General features: G+C 34.6%; 2 protein-coding genes across 2 annotated transcripts; both read right to left on the reverse strand.

Moving 5' to 3' along the window:
* Positions 1–853: 853 nt before the first annotated feature.
* Positions 854–3,427, reverse strand: LOC116000296 (probable aquaporin PIP-type pTOM75). The gene is made up of 4 exons (XM_031240365.1): positions 3,022–3,427; positions 2,579–2,874; positions 1,276–1,416; positions 854–1,165 (listed from the first exon to the last, which is right to left on the reverse strand). Exons 1-4 carry the CDS (start codon positions 3,350–3,352, stop codon positions 1,070–1,072), a joined length of 864 nt encoding a protein of 287 aa, XP_031096225.1. The 5' UTR covers positions 3,353–3,427; the 3' UTR covers positions 854–1,069.
* Positions 3,428–10,327: 6,900 nt separating this feature from the next.
* On the reverse strand, positions 10,328–18,914 carry LOC116000277 (signal peptide peptidase-like 2). Its single transcript, XM_031240341.1, has 14 exons — positions 18,560–18,914; positions 17,617–17,775; positions 17,405–17,516; positions 16,114–16,233; positions 15,162–15,313; positions 14,894–15,079; positions 14,630–14,664; positions 13,448–13,604; positions 11,887–11,940; positions 11,292–11,384; positions 11,077–11,219; positions 10,895–10,965; positions 10,711–10,794; positions 10,328–10,614 (listed from the first exon to the last, which is right to left on the reverse strand). Exons 1-14 carry the CDS (start codon positions 18,707–18,709, stop codon positions 10,490–10,492), a joined length of 1,641 nt encoding a protein of 546 aa, XP_031096201.1. The 5' UTR covers positions 18,710–18,914; the 3' UTR covers positions 10,328–10,489.
* Positions 18,915–20,623: the final 1,709 nt, after the last annotated feature.

Consider the following 20,623-nt stretch of genomic DNA (forward strand, 5'->3'; position numbering starts at 1 on the left):
AATTAGTGTATCATATATAATAAAATTCATATTATACTATATTCATAATATTTGTTCTATGTTTATAAATCTAAACTTTAATAATATACATAAATACTAAAGTACAATAGTCATATCTATTTCTATTACTCTATAGTAAATTTATACTATTTTTTCTATATATTCATACAAACAAAGTCTAATATATTTAATGTACTTAAATATTACTCCGTACAATACAGTATATATGCATCATAATTGTAATGTACAATGAAAGAACTTAGTTTAGTTGTAATGTGCTATAAAAAATACAAAATGACTGTTAACCATATTTTTTTTCAGGTACATTGGAGGGGGCGAAAGTTCCCGCTAAGTAATCCTTTGGGTCAACATGCCTCCAACATTAGCTCGTAAAAGATCCCGCATATGATCTGGAGAATCCTTAGAATGGACGGCCCCCAAACACTAGCTTGCAGACTGATGTTGGACAGCTTATTAGCACACTTATTCCTCTCCCTCCAGAAATGAGAATGTCGAACCATGTCAAATCCATCCATCCACGAGTTTCTTGCGATCATTAATAAAACGATCCAAGTTCACATTTCTCATTTTCTCTCTTCTAAAGACCTTAACAATTGCCTCCGAGTCCAATTCAATAACAATTTTCTTCCAACTTTTATTTTTAACCAGCCGAAGACCCTCTCTAAGACCTCAAAGTTCAGCCCTAAAGCTAGTCCTAGCCCTAATATTAACCCTAAAGCTAGTCCTAGCCCTAATATTAAGGGATGAAGCGCACGCCAAACATTGTATTAAAACAATAATGTGAATAAAACTACTGTGTTTTGTGTAATGGAAAAAAGAGTAAAACAAAAAATTAGATAGATAAAGAAATCTAGTTTGATTGGAAGGGGAGAGCAAGAAATCCTTTAGATACAGCATAACCTGATATAATTTACACACAACTGACAACACCAATCAGAATCCATACAAGTACACAGTACATAACATCTCAAACGAAAAAGGGAAGAAAAAAATGAAAAGAGAAAAAGATAATGGAAGCATTGGCTTCATGGTAGATTCTTCAAGATTCTTATGCCCTGCTCTTGAATGGAATGGCTCTGATAATGATCTGGTGGTACACTGCAGCAAGAGCAGCTCCAATGAAGGGTCCAACCCAGAAGATCCACTGCAACAAACCCGAAATTTTTTGCATTTCATCAGCTTCATTCTTTTGAAGATAAAAATGTAGTAATACGAATGTGATATGTGTGATTTGTAGGGGGATATAGAACTTACGTGGTCATTCCAGGCATCGTCCTTGTTGTAGATAATGGCGGCTCCGAGACTCCTGGCAGGGTTGATGCCAGTTCCGGTAATGGGGATGGTGGCCAAGTGAACCAAGAAAACCGCGAATCCAATGGGAAGAGGGGCCAGAATCTGCAGTTCAATTCCATGACAGTAGGTTAAGAGAGCGTCGGTGTTGATCAAGATTTATAAGCACTAAAGATCATCTCAACTAAAAGTTTAAGCTGATAATAAGACGACACATTTATATTTTACATATAAAGTGCTTGACAATGTTGCACAAGACCTAAAAGTTACACTTATTGGCCTTTTGAGCCGGTAAGATATGGACCACCTAAGCTGATTTATCTCAGTGTAATCTTTTGCCAGCTAGAGTCAGATTTAACCTAGTTATTACCCTTAGTTACTCAAAAGCATATAAACATATGACAACTAGAGTGCAGAATTCCATGGCTAGGGGCAATGGAACAAACAAACAAACAAGTACAGCTAAGCAAGGAGATAAACTATGGGCTAACACACTGATACATGAGATTAGTGGGATTGTGGGGGGATTGAATGCACTACCCACCCTAATCATAAAAGTTAGGGGGCCCCACCATCTCATATCATGTGAGTCTCACTACCAGGGGGTTGGTATATATGGGTCCCACAGTAATAAAAGTTACACAACACCTCAAAAGCAGCTCTACCAAATCAAACATCACCAGCACATGCAAAGCCTGAGAGCATCTTTTTGCAAGACCAAAATCCAAAAGCAAATTCCATTCAGAAGGCAGAAAATCAAAAGATAAAATTGTTCTTGTACTCCACAGTCCACAGTTCTTTTATTGAGATATAGATGCTTCATATCACAACATTAATAAATGCTTTTTCTTTTTTATTCAAGGTTGACATGACTATTATTAAATGTTTAAATGGTATGTTTTGGGGCTCAGGCAAATCCACAGTAAAATTTGTCTTTTGTGAACTGAGATAATGAGATATTCAAGTTGATATTATCACTGTGCATCATATAATCAAAGCAAACAGCACATACACAGGTTACTTCATCATCAAAATTTGTATATGTAGACCCAACCAAATAGGGTCTAGCCTACTAGGCTTCTTGGTTTAAACCAGTAAGCTATGAACAACCTAAACTAATTTAGGTCCTTACAGACCTGTCTTTTGTCAGCTAAGATCACAAGACAAGAAACACAAGACGAGATTTATTAGGGAACACCATAAAGTAGTGATATGATCTATTATAAAGCAGTAGAGGAAGAAGGGTAAGGAGAGAGGGGGGTCTTACAGGAACATGTGAGTCTCTGGCATTTCTCTTGGCATCAGTGGCAGAGAAGACAGTGTAGACAAGGATGAAGGTGCCAACAATCTCAGCACCAAGGCCATCTCCCTTGGTGTAACCTGGGGCTACCGAGTTGGTACCACCATTGTGGAGCATGTATTCAGTCTTCATGAATCCCTTCACCACCCCAGCACCACAGATGGCTCCAAGGCACTGCATCACCATGTAGAACAGAGCCCTAGTCAAGGAAAGTTTCCTGGCCAAGAACAACCCAAAGGTCACTGCTGGGTTGATGTGCCCTCCTGTAATTCCCAACACACATAAAAATATCAGATTCAGTTTCATAAGCCAAAAAGACTGGATCTTTACACACAATTCTATCATGGGCTAGGAAAATCAAGACATTCTTGAAAAAAAATTAGACATAATAGGGGAAAGAATGATCTGACCTGAGATACCAGCAGTGCAGTAGACAAGGGCAAAGATCATGCCACCAAAAGCCCAAGCAATACCCTGAATACCCACAGACTTGCAGATCCCATCAGACCTCTTGACACCCATAACAGTCAAGATGGTGATGTAGAGGAACAAGAAGGTGGCCACAAACTCAGCAATCCCAGCTCTGTAGAAGGACCATGAGGTGAGCTCACCAGGCTCAAACAAGGGTGCTGGGGGTGGCTCCTTGTAGTCCTTGTCTGTCTGAGCTGCTGTGCCCAGTGGTTGGGTCTCCCTGAACTTGTTGGCTCCAAGCTTAACATCCTCTTCCTTGCTCTCTGCCATTTTTTTTTTCTTGAGCTCTCTTTCTCTCTCTCAACACTATGAAAAAAAGTAAAGGTGGTGAGTATGGGTAAGCACTGCAGGGTTTGTGGGGTTTTATATAGTGGAGGTGCCTTTGTTTTTTTAGTCTATCTTCACTTTTCAAGTATGTCTTATACTTATTTTACCTACTTTGCTTTTTGTTACTCCCCACCAGTAACTCTAAACTTATTCCCGTCTCTATTTTTACCATATTTTAAAAGTATATATATATAAGTTAAGATTTAAAATTGGGTGGTTATCAAGCTAATTAATTTGACGAGTTGACAATGACCTTGTAATCCAGTAACACAAAATGACTCTCTTATATGAAAGGTCTAAAAATTCAACTCCTTACAAGAGCTTGCTTGCTCGTTTATCTCGCCACTCAAAAAAATTGTTCAGATAAGATTATTAAGTTGGTTAAATATAATTTTCATATTTAAGCATTACGAATTTGATTCTTACTAACATTTTTTTTTTGTCGAGCCTGTTATATAAAGATTTCTAATTAATTTTTTTTCTTTTATGTGATTTATAGACTAACTAATGTAATTTATCTTTTTTTATAATTTGTGACTATATGAACAGAATTTACATATTGCTCACTCCAAATAGTTGGAAAAAAAAAAAAAAAAAAAGAGGCATATTGAAGTGTAGTACTTATACTGTGGACCATTGGTCGTGGTTGATACTGCAATTGTGTTGAAAGGATATTGTAGTTGTGTTGAAAGGATACTGCAGTTGTGTTGAAAAAGAACAGCAGTTGTGCGGATCGGAACAGAGGCCGTGTCATTCATCTGGAACTACAGTTGTGTTGAACGGATACTGCAGTTGTGTTGAAAAGATACTGCAGCTGTGTTGAACGGATACTGCAGTTGTGTAGAACGGATGAACGGCCTCTGTTCCGTGCAACTGTAGTATCTTTTCAACACAACTGCAGTATCTTTTCAACATAACTGCAGTATCCGTTCAACACAACTGCAGTATCAGTTATGATCATGGTCCACAATGCATTGTGGACCATGGTCCACGTTATAATTTGCCATTGAAGTATGCTTAATAGTTAATGTAAGAGATGGTTCTGGAAAGGGCAGATGGATAATGAAAGATTCCAGAATGGTATTTTTGTTGTTCTTATCCTCTACAGAGTTGGTGGCAATGTGGCATCATCGCGCCATTATTTTAATGTTATTTAAGACAATAATATGTGGGGTTTGATTAGCTGGTTTGCCCCAACTCATACATGCCCTAATCACTATGTAACAATGTGGGCAGCTAAGCATATATATTACAGATAATCATATACGGTTTTTCTCTTAATCAAATAATGTCATGCAAACAAGAATAGGGTGAATTAGGTCTATTTTTTAAAAAATTACTGTATTATTTTCTCTCCTTATATTTACTTTTCTAATGTTCAATTTGATATAATAAAATTATTATATTCACAGAACGCTCATAATTTAACAAACTTTACGTAAATTAGAGAAACATATAACGGATATGAAATTCATATCATGTTTATTTTAATTCTCCAGATTTATTTTCATCTAATTTTCTTTTCTTCAGTTTTCTCTCTCTATATATATATTAATTCTCACTGTGTTTTACAATTAGAGAAACGGGGGATAAGTACTTTTTTTTTTTTCATTTTTTCACTTTTTATCTTTAAAAAATTATAAAATTTCTACAATTATTAAACACACCTTCAATGTTTCACAAAAATTTTGAAAATTAGAAAATTTTGTTTTGACTAATCAATCTGCAAGTTACCTTGCCCACAAAAGGCGAATTTCTTGCCTCAAGAGTCACACATCCGATCTAATAGGATTATAGATAAGTAACCATGGTAACTTATAGGCCAATTAGAGGGGGAGAATAAGTGCATGGTGTCCACAATGGCTCTGTTTGACACACATAACTGATAAGCTAGTAGCTAATAAGCTAAATAATTAAATTAAGGTATTTGGTAAAATAAGTCGTTGAATAAGAGGATAAGTGTAAAAAGACATAAAAGGAAATTCTATAAATTTATAAATTCAAAATTAAATAGTGATAGCAATTTAAAGTCTAAATATATATATATATATATATATCACATTTATGACCTAACATCTCATAATAAAGTAGCAATATTATTTACCCACTAGTTGACTCATTTAAATTTTCGTTGTTGTGATCACAAATCAGAATATATATATATATATATATATATATATATATATANATATATATATATATATATATATATATATATATATACCTTGGATGATTACAATACAAGGATGATGAGTTTTGTTTATTTCTCACATTGATGAACATGTACAACAAAGCAAGGGAAAGAGATGAATGTTTAGGAAAAATACACGATAAAAGCTTATAGCTTATTTTAAAAAGAACATTTCAAAATAAGGTATTATTTTAAACTCCATGAATTTTACTAAACAGAGCTAACTTATTTGTAGTTTAAAATAATTTATAAGCACTAAAAAAAACTTTACCAAACAAAGTCATAATGATTCACCCCCACAAGCGAGAGAAACTCTCACTTTGACACTACCGGTGCTTAATCATGTGTCATTAATCGCAACCTGCTATTCAAGAACCAACTAAGTAACACGTACGGACAAACAGCGTTTATTTTTTGTATGTGATTTGTAATCTATTACATAAAAAATGAATTTATCTAATACACAATCTTAAATAATGATTTCGAGTTTCTTCTTTACCTTAAAAAAAATGGTTTTCAAATTGAATATGAACTGGTTAAAGATTAAAAAATGATCATAAAGTGCAAAATTTTGAATATTTTAAACCTAATCTTTTTGGGAAATGTGACAGCAAAGGTTGTAAAATGTGTTTTTAATTTGAGAGGAATAAATCAGAGCCACAAGTAAAAATAAACGCAATCGAATGGCTGAAAAAGAAGTAGCGGGGTTTTAAGTGACCGTTGGGGGAAAGTGAAAGCGACTGCCCTCAGCGATCACATGCCAAAGGCCCAACGGCTAAGATTTCTGCTGAGATTACACTTCATCATTCAACAATATATGGGGCCCACTTTTGTATGACAACACAAATACTACCTATGCATTTTTAGTTTCATTTATTTTAATACTTGCTAATCATAATTGAGATATATATATATATATATATAATTCGCATACGGTAAGGCTTCTCAGGTGCGGTTGTGCGGTAAAAGAAGAGTCATTGATCTTGTCAACGTCTAGGATTATCAACGTTAAAAAAATGTGGTGGCAATTTGATTATTGGTCAAACTTAAGGTACGTAAGATTTGTGCTTGAAGTGTGTAGGTCTTGTACTTAAAGTGCGTAGTTCTTGTGCTTAAGGTGCGTCGTGTTTCTTCTTCAAAGGGCACTCCTTGCCCGCCACCCTTCTCCCTTTTAAACTAACGGGTCTCCTTGGCATTCAAGAACAAAACTTTTGAACTGAGGGTTTTGCCAGACCCCTAGCTCAGACCCTCAAGAACAAAACTTTTGAACTGAGGGGACTGCCAGACCCCTAGCTCAAACCCTCAAAAATAAAAGTTTTGAACAAAATTTAAGGTGTCTCATTTTAACACTTAAGGTGCGTGTTTCTATCACTTAAGGTGTGCCATTTTTAGCTTATGCTTCTTACTTTCAGACACACATTTTTTTTTTAATTTTCATTGTTTTAAGCCGTTGATTTAGATTTGATCAATGACTCAGATATAACCGCATGACCGCACCTAGAAACAACACATATATATATTTTTTTCTTTCAATAGAATAAGAATATGTAGCGATAAGAGACAACTTTAACTGAGTTGGTTTGGTAACCACGCACAAGTTTAAGTCGGTCAGCTATGGATAACTTATTAATTTATCTCTTTGTAATCTTTTACAAACTAAGGTCACAACTCACAAGGCAGGCAGGCAGCTGCTATACCACAAACTATACTGTGGACTGCGGCATCAAAACGACGTCGTTTTGATTAATGAAAACAAACGAATAAAACGGTATCCATTCCGCGCAACTGCAGTTCCCTTTCAACATAACTGCAATATCAGTTCAACACAACTGCAGTATCAATTGAGCACAAATGCAGTTCTAGACGGATGAAACGACATATGTTCCACGCAACTACGGTATCAGTTCAACACAACTGAAGCATCAGCCATAACCATGGTCCACGGTATAACAACGGCTGCTATACCCCTTCCCACAAAGTGACAGACAAAACTAGTTTGGGTTGTCTTTAATTGAGCGGCTCAAACTAATAACACTAATACACAGTTCTTACATAGAGTCACACTTTAAATATTGTAATTACTAAATCAACTGTCTAGTTGAATTGGTTGGGTTTCCGACATAAATGATTTTTGTAATATTAATGATGAAGGTTGTGATACCAACTTCTTTTGGAGTCATGAGAAAAAGTGGAGAGCTCAATGATGGGTATACAACTCATAAGAATGGGATGCTCAATTGGGCATTGCCCCTACTCACATGCATTTTACATTCCTAACCCCACAAACAAAACAAAACAAAACCCACCAAGTTTTTGTCCCTCCCTTTTAATATATCATTTTCCATATCTTGTGATCCATTTTTTAAAGTAGAAATTAAATCACCCGTTTTGTCTCATAATTCTTGTCTCAAGAATATCATTATTTCAGCTCGTCTGCCATTACTTACACAAATTTTTATGTGTTTACCTCAAAAATATGATTAATAGAGAGATCAAAAGCCAAACAGACACAACCATGCACCTTGATAGGAGGGGTGTTTTGGTCATTATATAATAATTATTATTATTATTACTTTTGACATTGAAGAATTTAGGTTCACCTTCTAACTTAAAATTATAGGTTAATATTGCTAGACCACAAAACTCTTATAAATTATTACTCCCTCCTCCGTTCCGAATTGATTGTCACAGTTACTTTTTGTATGTTTTTAAAAGAATTAAAATAAATGCTATGTGTTTTTCAATTATGTCCCTCATTTTTCTCACTTTTGAAAATAAAAGCAATAAAGAAAGCAAAACTCATAAGGGTAAATAGAAAAAAGTAGAATGATGGTGATGTTCAATTTTGAAAATAGGACAACATTTTGAAACAAACTAAAAAGAAAAGTAAGACAAGTAAAATGAGACAACGAGTGAGTACTATATTATAAAACCAGCTATGTCATAAGTTCGAATCTCTTTTTTTTTTGTTTTTTTTTTTTGTTTTAGCCTTTAGTTTCAAATGAGTTTTTTTTTTTAAAATAAACAATGTGAATCATAAACTTTTAGTAACGAAGTATTCAATTTTTTCTTTTTAAATTCTAAATTGGAACCGACAATTTTATTTTTAAATAACACTAATCCTTAAAAATTTTGAAGTTCCAATTAATAAAATGGTTGGCTTTAGTTAAATAGTATAGTTTGAAATAGACTTCTTAAACTAACGTGCTGTAAATGAAATAGACTTCTTAAACTAACGACAAAAAAGGAAAAAAATTAAATTAAAATAAGTTTTTTTTTGAAAACTTAAAATAAGTCAAATTAAAAATTCCAAACATGCATTGATTTCTGCTCTTTCAAATTCTAAGAGTGGCATCATGATTTTATCTTTTAAGGAAAAAAATGAAGATGATGTACTTGTTTTGTTTAATTTAATTTATGTACACCTCATAATAGCCGTCCAAACATTATCGTCCTTTCATTTGTACTTAATTATGATTTGGCACCACAAACTTTTTTTACATTAGTTTTTTGTAAATTGATGGGTCAGAAACAGCCGCCTAAACCAACCCCTTTCAATTATTAATGTTGATTATACAATATTCTGGAATGATCATTTATTCAAAAATTAAAAAGAAAAAAAGAAAAAGAAAAATGAATTGAATATAGAGACTTTGATAGGTGGCCTCCACCTAAATGGATTGGGGGTTGGGGACTGAAAGCGAAATGAAATGTTACTCCCGTAAGTTAGTTTAATTAATGAACAAAAACAAATGAGTAAGGAAAAATATTGTCTTTATTTATTGAAAGTAAATTAGTTTATATGGAGGATAAGGAGGAGAGAGAAAGGGGCATTTTATTGAGAATATTATCATTGGCTACATAATTTAAATTTAAAAATACTTTATATTTAAATTACTTAGACAATTAATAAACGGACATCTCATGTCACTGTAAAATTAGAAGTATATCTGGACTGGTCTCAAAATGACTGATATACTAAATGTCATATGCCAAAATACTTGCTTATAGTTTGAGTGGCGATAATTTGTTTGTTTTTTTTTTTAATCGAGTCAGAATATGGAGTCGGATGATGAGAAACTTTACCTTTTAAGTGTAAGTTTGGTTCTTAAGTAAAATTTTGAATTTAAATTCCGTAAATGAAGCAACAAGCGGTGAAATAACTCCTCATATAAGGATATTTTAAAAATAAAATCTTTCATAATATTTCAAAATTGTGAGTGATTTTAAACTCTTTCTGATCTGATATTTGATAAACACATTAAATTTTGATTAATTTGAAATCAAAACACTATCAAACTCCACATTAACAATTCTTGATCTATTACACAATACTCCAACATAATTTTATTTTTTTTTATCGTTTCCACTGAGTCTCGAACCCACCCTTCTCATGTAAGGTACAATCAGGTGTTACTAAACCACAGGGTCTTTGGCTCATAAAATCTTATTTAAATAAACTTAAATCATACATGATCAATTCATCATTGACTTCAAATTTAATTAAACAAAACATGCTAAATGTCATTGAGCTAATCATTGTAATGTATCCTCATCATGACAGGAATGGGATAATATAAATAAATGAAAGCCAGCTCTCTCTCTCTCTAGAGATTTGTCCCTTTAGTCCTTTAGTTTACAGCCTGAACACAAAGGAAAAACTGGAAAGAAAAGCAAGTTGAAGCCCCACTGCAATGATTCATGGGCAGATAGATAGACTGATAGAGTAAGCAAAAAAGAATTAAAAAATTGTCCATTAGCTTAAGTATAAGTGTTCATATCATTTGCAGATTTAGCCAGACAATAAACAGCTGGTTTCTGTTTACCAGAACATTTCTTGTGGCAATAACATATGCATATTAGCAGCTAATTATTCAGAGCTATACACTTCATTTTTCTTCATCCGATTCTTGGGTTGATTCGAGGCGTATGTGTGGGCACACCCTTTCCGGTTCTCCCCTCGTCCACAGAATTTTAAGGTCTCCTCGCTTTCTACCCAATGCCAGAAACGTCCCTGCATCGTGGTGTACGTTGTAATGTAAGTTAATTCACAAACCAACGCTTTGGCATTTCACACGGAGGAGAGGAGCCTCTTTTAAGTTTTACTTACCGAGGGTAAATGGAACAATGTAAAGAAGTGCGGGTTGGCCATGGCCATCCATCAGGTTCAACGCTACATATGTAACGAGAAGGCCTGCAAGTTCAGATGGGACAAGTTCAAGTCTTATCTTTATGATTATACGTTTGAATAATGTGGCTATAAATCGAGTGCTGTGCGTAATCAGATTAGGTACCTAATCCATAAGCGAGCATTGCCCACAGAAAGTAACCAGCTCGGAGATTCTTCTTTGCAAGCCAATCATACCTGCAAGGGACAAAAAACAGTGCCACACTAATTAATCAACATCGAGAACACTATGTTCTTGGACAAGACACCAGATGACAAAATAACAACTGAAATCCAGCAGTACCGAACCTCAGTGAAAATGAAACCAGCAGCCCTGGTAGAAGGATGTCGCCAAAGCCTATGATGCTATAACCACCCCAGGGATCAAATAGGCGTGGAATCTTCAGTAACATAGGAATACCATCCTCACCGCTTCTATCACCACGAGCTACCTATAAGAAGAAAGTCTACGTAACCCATTCATTTGAAAGCAAGTTGGTCTAAAAAATTAGGTTATTACCCACCACAATCATCACACTTTCATGGAACAGCTTCTTAGAAGCAAACACCCAAAATATGTCGTACAAGAAGGCGCAACCCAGTAGCACTGTTCCCACCTGATTGAAAGACCAGAAAATATAGTGGGACGTATAAGTTCATTTTTCAATAGTGTTCCACATGGAAAAAGACATCACAAAATGGTTTGCAGAATGATTTTTTTATACTGTAACTGGGACCACAATGGTCTCACATACCTCTTTTACCGCTATATTTCTTTTGTGAATTTTAAATTCTCTAGTGTTCACGGCAAAATGCCCATTTTTAATGTGTTTTCCTCTCTCTCTCTCTCTCTCTCTCTGACACACATCCTTGGACAATTGTGTGTTTGGAATCCATATAGTTTAACTGAGCACTAGACAATCATGACTATGTGACATTCAAAGTTTCAACCAGTTAATCATATATATATATATATATATATATATATATATATATATTTTTTTTTTTTAAATCTTTTAAAATAATGGCAACTGCATGACATAACCATTAGAAAAATCATGGATGTTTATATCCCTTAAACTTAATTAATGTATAGTTCCTGGAAGGTTGAAGTATTACCTTAAGATTAGGTATCCGTACAATCTGAAGAACAGTGATAATAAGTGCAATGCCCTGATAAGAAAGATCAGAGAACATGGTTAGAAGATCAGCAACAAAACTAAAACAAGGTTTCACACTCAATTATTATCAAGACCAAAAATGCAGCTTCTTACATATTTGGTGTACAACGGTAAAAAAAATGTTAGAAGTTTTTTCAAATGGAAGTGAGGACTAAACCCACATTCACCTCGGTTCCATTTATGCCATAGCAAACCAATATGGACTAAATGTCAGGCATCTCTGTTAAGTTTTTAGCCATAAACTATATTCCAGCTGTAAGAAAGTGAATGTGCCCTACATCTTTAGACACCTTGGTAAACTGAGCAGACAATAATTCTTTGAAGTCTTGATTACATAGCACTTCAGGCCACATATTTATTGACAGTTACTTCACCAATGTATATCTTGTAACAGGTATAAACAGTTTGGCGTCAGAGATGTGGCCTCCATCAACCTTTGAAAAGGGAGGTGAAATGTGTGTGTTTGGGTGCCATGGATGGGTGAGTGGAGGGCGGGGGGTGGTGGGGTGGAATTGTTACATAACTAAAAGTTGATTAGTGATTACAACCAAATAAGGTTTTAATTGATATAAACTTGCAGTTTACAAGTATTGCATTGTCAGCTGTGAAATCTGTGGCATACCTTGAATCATTCATGGAGTGAGTAGTGAGTCATTGAGTACAAGATTTAATTTCAATTTGGAACGGGATGTTCCAAAAAAAATTTATTTTCAGAATTTTGATGGTTGCATAAGAATTACTCTGTATTGCCCTATAAATGAATAAGCATTTGAAATACTACTTAAATTACTAAAAGCATGGTTGAAAAAATCGCTAGGCGCTCCTCGGACGCTTGGGGAGCGCCTAGCGCCTAGGATGCCTAAGCGGGGATAATCGGCGCCTAGGCGCCCATGTATTTTTGTATTTTATTTTTTATTTTTAAAAAATTTGTTTAAGTATTTTTAATTTTTTAAAGACTAATAATTATAAATTATATAATACTTTAATAGTTAATACTAAAATATTAAATATTAACCTAAAAAATATCTAGAGTTTGTACAATTTAGGGTTATTTCGCTCAAAACGATGTTGTTTTGAGTGAAATAACCCTTTTTAAAAAAAAAAAAAAAAAAAAAGAACAATAGTTAATCGGCCAACTAGGCGGCCTAAGAGGTCTAGGCGAAGCTCAGGCGGCCTAGGCGGTCGCCTAGGCGTCCAGCCGCCTAGACCACCATTTAATGTGATACGTTAGGCGGCCTAGGCGGTCGCCTAGGCGTCCAGCCGCCTAGACCACCATTTAATGTGATACGTTAGGCGGCCTAGGCGGTCGCCTAGGCGTCCAGCCGCCTAGACCACCATTTAATGTGATACGTTAGGCGGTCCAGCCGCCTAGACCACCATTTAATGTGATACGTTAGGCGGTCGACTAGCGCCTAGCGCCTAGGCGGGTATTAATCGGCACCTAGGCGGGATTTTTGCAACACTGACTAAAAGAATAACAAAAAGGAAGTTTCACTTACAAGTACATCTTGACCTATCCATGCAAATGATGATGTTCTGTAGACTGCCCATAAAACTGCAATAGCTATGCAGAATGGAGACACAGCCAAAGTAAGGTATGATACTGCTCCAAGAATAGGTACTTTAATGAATGAGTCTCCCATACGCTTGAACCACCTGAAACATTTATATATCACGATGTTTTCTAGCTCTAATGCAATAAAAAAATAAAATAAAATAAAAAAAGATCATTACGTGAAACTCTATTCTTCACACCTCCAAACAATATGATAAGGGTGTGACAAAATAAATTCTTTTATCTTCTCTATTCACTTTTTATTTGTTTTCCCTATTTTTTGTCTTCCTAATGTCATATTAAAAATATATGGTCTCACGCATTTCTAAAATCCACATGAAGAACAGTGTATAGTGTTTGAACTTATTAAGGAATATTGAGTTAGAAAGATAATAGGGTACAGTGGACATTTGTATTTGTTAAGTAGACTAATATGAGAGGAAGTAATTTGGAAAGATTACAATAGTCTGCATACGTATAGGCTATGAGCTCATTACTTTAGAAAATGTATTAATTACGAGATTTGACTCTTCAACTAACCCAATGACCGGACTTTCCAATGAGTAAAATAAGATAATATACAAAGCACTTAGTTCTCTAGAAATCTGGAAAATGTTTTCAGTTTTCAAAATGGAAAACTATGCTAGTAAACATGTTTCCTGTTCTCCAATTCTTCAGTTTTTCAGAAAACTGGAGAAATTATCTTGTTAGTAAACGGGCCCTAAATTTCTTGCTCCTCAAGCACTAGTTGAAGAAAGAAGTAAGTCAATATCTCAACTTTCTTCTTCTACTTCTATCTTTTGATTCACTTATTATCCCTAAAATTTATATAGTAATTAATAAAAATTAGGAAATGCATGTTTGTCTGCATATTTCAAATTCTCGTGAGAATCAATGCCAAAAATATAACCACAATCTGAATTTATGAACAACAAAGCAGCTTCCTAACTTCTTGACATGCACTTTGCAGCCCAGTTTTCAACTTATAAAACACCATGGACACATTTGTCAAGTTTTGTTGCATTAGCACACACTTCACCAATAGATTATCATTAAAATTTAATCTGCAGAAGTATGCACTCCATAGAGCATCATGAAACAAAATACATACTACAAAATGGCATACCGTGATAGCAAGGCCACTAAACAAGTTTGCAAGCCCTGTGGAGAAATCAGAATATGACCGAGTAGTTAAAAATATAGGCTAAATTGCATACTTATAAAGATAAATAAATCTAGCAAAAAAAGAAATATAAATGTAAGAATGCTTCTTTAGATAGAAAACCCGGCTAGTATGTAAATAAACGCAATAATATGTAAAAGGAAATTGTGTGTGCAAGCATATTTTTGTTAATAGTACTTGTAACTTGTTATAAGAGATAACACACACCTCTGCACCACCAATGCAAAAGACTACCACCAAGAGTTCAAAGAACCATGAGAACCTCATAAGTTTGTACAACAAGATCAAGAAGCAGGATGCAATGGCAACAAATAAGACTGCTGAAGTCATGTTTATATCCACCACACTGCTAGTATGAACAGGTCCTGTCTCTGGAATTTCATCTGAAGCATCCTACAAGAGAAAACAAATTGTCAACTTAAATATGAGAAATGCCAAGAGATTTACTTCTCAAATTGAGAAATAGAAGAATAACCTTTAACAACTTGTCATGTTCTATAGCTGCTTCTCTAGCACTCCAAGCAGACCAATACGATGCACATAACACTGTACCAACAGCCATCAGCCATAAAAATACTTCTGCTATGTCAACTACTGGCCGCTTTGGAGAGTAAAGCTGCACAGTAACTTTAAAAAACATAAAAAGATTCAGAAAATCAGTACTCAATGAAAGAATCAAGAGAAACATCCTAAGAGAGAGTTCATGAATAGAGTTCTTATGAGGCCTTCTAGTACATGCTGATAGATGAAACCACTTGAATGGTTTAGAATTTTTTAAGTTGTCAGAGAAGGAATCTTCTATCAAAAACTTAAATTGAAGGTATAATGGTCTTTGAGTTAACTTATATAACATGAAGCAAACAATCAAACATGCTTCTGTCATGCACAATAAGCTTACATTCAAAATCTTCCTGCATTCTCAACAATGCATTTTGGTTATTTTCTGCCAAATGGCTACCTAGATATCTACAAAGCCCAAGATTCATACAAGCTGCAAGTGAATAACCAGATATGTTCTGCATTGGAACTTTTATTACTAATTTGTTATTCCAAGCAGATAAGAACTTGAAAGAAAACATATTGGTCTCTATTTAAATTACTTAAAAGCATATTTCAAGGGATAGTTAGCTGCTAATCCCCATACACTGCAGATCACTGCTATGTGACAAAGGCACAAAGCAAATTGTCACCGACAGAAAACTGAATGTAATTGTGTAAATTCTGGGAGTTGCATGTTGATATAGCTATCCATAATATAGATAAATAAGCATGAATGATGATGAATACCTAGTGTTACATATGGAGAAAATCAATCTTTATTATCTACGACATCATTCTCTTAAGACTCGTACCTTCCAATAGAAACTAAGAAGGTGATAGATCTAACAATTTCCTTTAGGCATTGTATCCAAGAGAAAAATGCTTACCTGATGAATTACTGGATAGCATTTTCTCCAAAGTTGCACCAGCATCTTGGGGAAGCATGACAGCAGGTATCTTTATATCTAGGTCAGTTTCATCAGGATCGCAAACCATCTTGTAAAGTTCTGCAGGAGAAAATGAACCTCAGAACACTAGCAGAAGTGCAACATTATTAGCAGATCATGAACCACAAATATTTTCAAAGGGCATCTAGGCACTACACCACAGAGAAGAAGAAATTTTTGTTTCCTATCCTCCTTCCTAGTTTCATCAGGGGAAAAAGAAACTCAGAAACACCAAGGGAAAAGCAAAATTTTATTAGCATATCCTGAACCACCAAAAACAGTCAAAGAAAACCATCAAGACACTTAAACCACAGAAAAAGAAGAAAGATTTGTTTCTTGTCCTCCTTCCTAGTTGAGAATTCGTTCTACTGTAATTGTCAGAAAAAAGTGCAAATCAAGCACTGTTGAATATTAGGAAACCTTTGTTGAATATTAGGAAACTCCTAGTAGGAGTGGGCTTAGTTTCCTATTCCTATTAGGGTTGATTTAGTCCCCATGTTCCTATAAATAGAGTACACAAAGAGACAATCTATTGTAATCTTTCATTATAATATATTCTTTCTATTCCCGTTTTCTTTGGTTTCTCACATATTTTGCTTCCGCCTAACTGGCGGGTGGTGGTTATTCTCCACCCGCCAGGCCTTTCAATCCCTCAATTTTACCATGGTATAAGAGCCTACTTTCCTAGGCTATTTTTCTTCCAATTTTTCCGGCAACACCTATTTTTCGTTGTAAACAGAAACCCGCAACTGTCTCTTAGATTCCGACGTGTCTATGATGGTTTGCTTCAAGATCTACCACCACGGGAGTGTGACTATCTACAATCAATCGGTGTTCTACTTTACTTATTTTACTTTGTTTTCCTGGTGTTCTACTTTACTCTTATTCTCATCGATGCCATTCGGTGTGTTATCTTCATCACGTTGCTTTGGGTTTATCTTCATTACTATGGGCTCTACTGAATCCTTCGCTATTCTTTGCTCCCTTTCACCTCTACCACTCTTGATGAAGACTTTTTTGGTCCCAAACACAAAGAGTCAATCTATTGTAATCTTTCATTATAATATATTCTTTCTACTCTCGTTTTCTTTGGTTTCTCACATATTTTGCTTCCGCCTAACTGGCGGGTGGTTTCTCACATATTTTGTTTCTTATTCTCCACCTGCCAGACCTTTCAATCCCTCAATTTCAACAAGCACAAAGCAGAAAATAGAAGATAAATGCAGAAAACCTTTTTGGTTGTTTATTATAAGGACTGCTGAAGCCCCAGCAGCTTCTGCATAATTAGCTTTTGCAGTGAATTTGCAGTTTCCTCGATCTACCATGATGACATCTCCAGCAAGCTAACAAAAACCAGGACCAATTCACCATTAGACCTAAAAGTAGTGAGCTCAATAATGCAGAATAAATACTGCTATCACATGTGAACTCAGAAATGAGAACCTTGTTCTTTGGAGTACTGCAACAGTCTCGAGGGTTTGACCGAGTTAGAAGAGTTTGATGTGCATTTTTTTCCTTCGACACAATTGTAGTGCCAAATCTAGCACCAACACCAACAAACTCAGCATCTTCTACCCCATCAACCCATGTTTGAATTTTCACCTAAGTTAAGAGAACATCCACAGTTTGATAAATAAATGCTCAAAGCAAAATTAGTAAGAAAATGCATGAACCATATGCGTGTGCATATGAAATATGTATCAGAAATATGGCACACCAACATTTTTGTGCCAACAGAACTACAACCAGAACACAAACCTGACTTCAGTCATTCAGTGGGATTATTTTATAGAAAGATCACAGGTTATGCAGTATAAGTACTAAATTATAACTTCAGCCCAGGAGGAACAGGAATCAGAAGCCATAGCTCAATCTCACTTATAAAGAAAGTCCCAAAGTCATAACTTAATCAAATTCAATTCCCTTCTTTGTCCCCCCCTCTGCAATTGGACTAAGATGAACCAAGTTCCAAAAGGTTCAGCTTCTACACCCTCAAAAGTACCCCAAATTTCTCTACAGTCTACACCTTCTGAACATTTTTAGGGTATCCAATCCAATACAAATTTCAGAACCTTACACAATTTAAACTATTGGACGGCTGAACCCCAAAAAGAAAAATCAGGAATGAGAAACCTACTCAAATTCAATCAACTTAAAACTAACCACAAATCAAAACAAGAAAGCAGAATTGATATCAATCATGAACAGCTAAATTATCATCTCAATCATTACAATAACTAGTATCCATATACAGAAACAGACTTCAAAAACAAATTCTACTTCAAATGAAAAAGATGACAAATTTGGATAAAATAAAGAAGACCCGTTTTAAGGAATCAGTAAAAAGAAATTGGGTAGAATAGAAAAGCAGCAGAAGATGAAGTACCAGCACAAAATCGTTCTCACAGCCGGGCTTTTTGGGGGCTAAATCGTCGTGATGAACAATGTCACCGGCGGTCACTGCAGATGGGATGCGGAGGACTACCAGCAGCACTGAAACTAGGCAAATTAAACAGCTAATCTTCCCAAAATCCATCGGATTTCAGAAGCTGTGTAAATATCAGACGCATACATAAACCGTAAAAAAATTTGTGTGTATGTATAGAAAGAGGAAGAATTAAAAAGCACTTCTCCTTCTTCTGTGTCAATAATGGAAACCTCTTTTCATTGCCAGAAATTATTAAAATATTGGTTAGTATAAATGTAGCAAAGTGAGATCAAAATCGAACAGTGGACTGTTGTTGATCCAGTGCGCTGCCTTATTTGGGGTTGACATTTACAAGACGGAAATCGCCGTACGCTGTCGTTTTACTTTTTATATTCACTCTTTCTTTTTCGTTATAATATTCTTTTCTCAGTTTTACCCCTTTTCTGGTTGGACTAAAAATTCAAGATAATTTCAGATGGCCCCCCAAAGTGTTTAATGGTAGCAGCTGAGATCATTGTTTTCTTCAAATATTATACTCAAACCACCAAGTTTTGTCAATGATTAAAATAATTTTTCGAGAGAAGTTAGAGAACTATCAAATAAACTCTTAAACTTTATACAAAAAGTAATTAGGTCCTTAATTTTTTAAAATTAAACTTTATACAAAAAGTAATTAGGTCCTTAATTTTTTAAAATTTGTAATTAAACACATTAATTCATCGATTTAATACAATTAGACCAATTAATTGATTACTTAAATGTAACTAGTAAAATTTACTAACGTTGCAATATTTATTAAAATAAGAAATTTAAAAATTAAAATTAAAACAAACAAAATCATACAAAGAACCCATGGCTTCTATGTCTAGATGACGAAAAAGTGTTGGAGAAGACAGAGAGGCGGCCGAATTCTTCGTATTCTCCAGCAACCATTATTATATATATAATTTTTAAAAATGACAGTTAATTTCCAAAAAAAAAAAAAAAAAGTGGCATAGTTACATGTTTTACTGGTTAATTAATTTAATTGTAACAATTTAACAATTTATCAATTCAATCACATTAAATTGACGAGTTAATATATTTAGTTGTAATTTTTTTTAATTTATAATTTATTTTTTTATAAAGTTGAGTGTCTATTTGACAATTTTTTTTCTAATTTTTTTATTCCTTTTTTAAAACCATTTTCTAAAATTGTACAAGATGGTAAATAATACTCCAATAATAATAATAATAATAATAATAGTAATAGTAATAGTAATAGTAATAGTAACAGCGTGTTTGGTTCATGGAATAGGTCAGGAATTAAATACCATTTCTGAAAAGATCTATTCCAATGTTTGGTTTGTCCTTTTATTCCTGAGAATAGTATTCCCGGGAATGAGCTATTCCCTTTGCAGGGGGAATAGTCATTCCTAGGGCACCCCTGCCCCCTAATTAGGGGTGACACTTCAGGATTCGGTACGGTTTTTTTCGGTTTTGGTTTCGGTATTACAAAAAATGATACCATTCGGTTTTACAATAAAGTTCGTTTCGGTTCGGTATGAAACGGTTCGGATTCGGTTCGGGATTCGGTTCGGTTTAGGATGTTCAATTTTCAACATTTACTAATTTTTCAAATAACACACTGCCAAACAATACATATTCGCATAATCCAAAGTCTAAAATATAAATATTACATAAAAACAAAACAATTCAAACACAAAATTAACATAGCAATCCAAATTTTAAAGTAATATCTTGTACATCCATCATCCCCTCATCACGGATCAATATTCATTATTATTATTTTTTATATATATTTAAAAAACCGAACGGTTTTCGGTTTGGTTCGGTGAAAACCCGAACCGAACCGAACCGTTCGGTTTCTCTATATTAAGTACCGTTCGGTTCTTTCGGTTTATACCGAACCGAACTGAACTACTTCGGTACGGTTCGGTTTGATTCGGTTCGGTAAAACCGAACCGAAGTGCCCACCCCTACCCCTAGTATTAGCTATTCCCAAGTATTTAGGAATAGCAT

This window comes from Ipomoea triloba, chromosome 12, assembly GCF_003576645.1.
Source record: "Ipomoea triloba cultivar NCNSP0323 chromosome 12, ASM357664v1".
NCBI classification, from domain to species: Eukaryota; Viridiplantae; Streptophyta; class Magnoliopsida; order Solanales; family Convolvulaceae; genus Ipomoea; species Ipomoea triloba.

Bases quoted from the DNA above. Each gene is read 5' to 3' on its own strand.
- LOC116000296 (XM_031240365.1), bottom strand. From the start codon at position 3,352: ATGGCAGAGAGCAAGGAAGAGGATGTTAAGCTTGGAGCCAACAAGTTC. The intron at 2,875-3,021 runs GTCAGATCATTC...TGGGAATTACAG, and splicing joins CTGCACTGCTGGTATCTCAG to GAGGGCACATCAACCCAGCA. The intron at 1,417-2,578 runs GTAAGACCCCCC...ATTGAACTGCAG, and splicing joins CCAGAGACTCACATGTTCCT to ATTCTGGCCCCTCTTCCCAT.
- LOC116000277 (XM_031240341.1), bottom strand. From the start codon at position 18,709: ATGGATTTTGGGAAGATTAGCTGTTTAATTTGCCTAGTTTCAGTGCTG. The intron at 15,080-15,161 runs GTTATTCTTCTA...TTTCTCTTGTAG, and splicing joins AACATGACAAGTTGTTAAAG to GATGCTTCAGATGAAATTCC. The intron at 11,220-11,291 runs GTGGGTAATAAC...TTCTTCTTATAG, and splicing joins ATGAAAGTGTGATGATTGTG to GTAGCTCGTGGTGATAGAAG.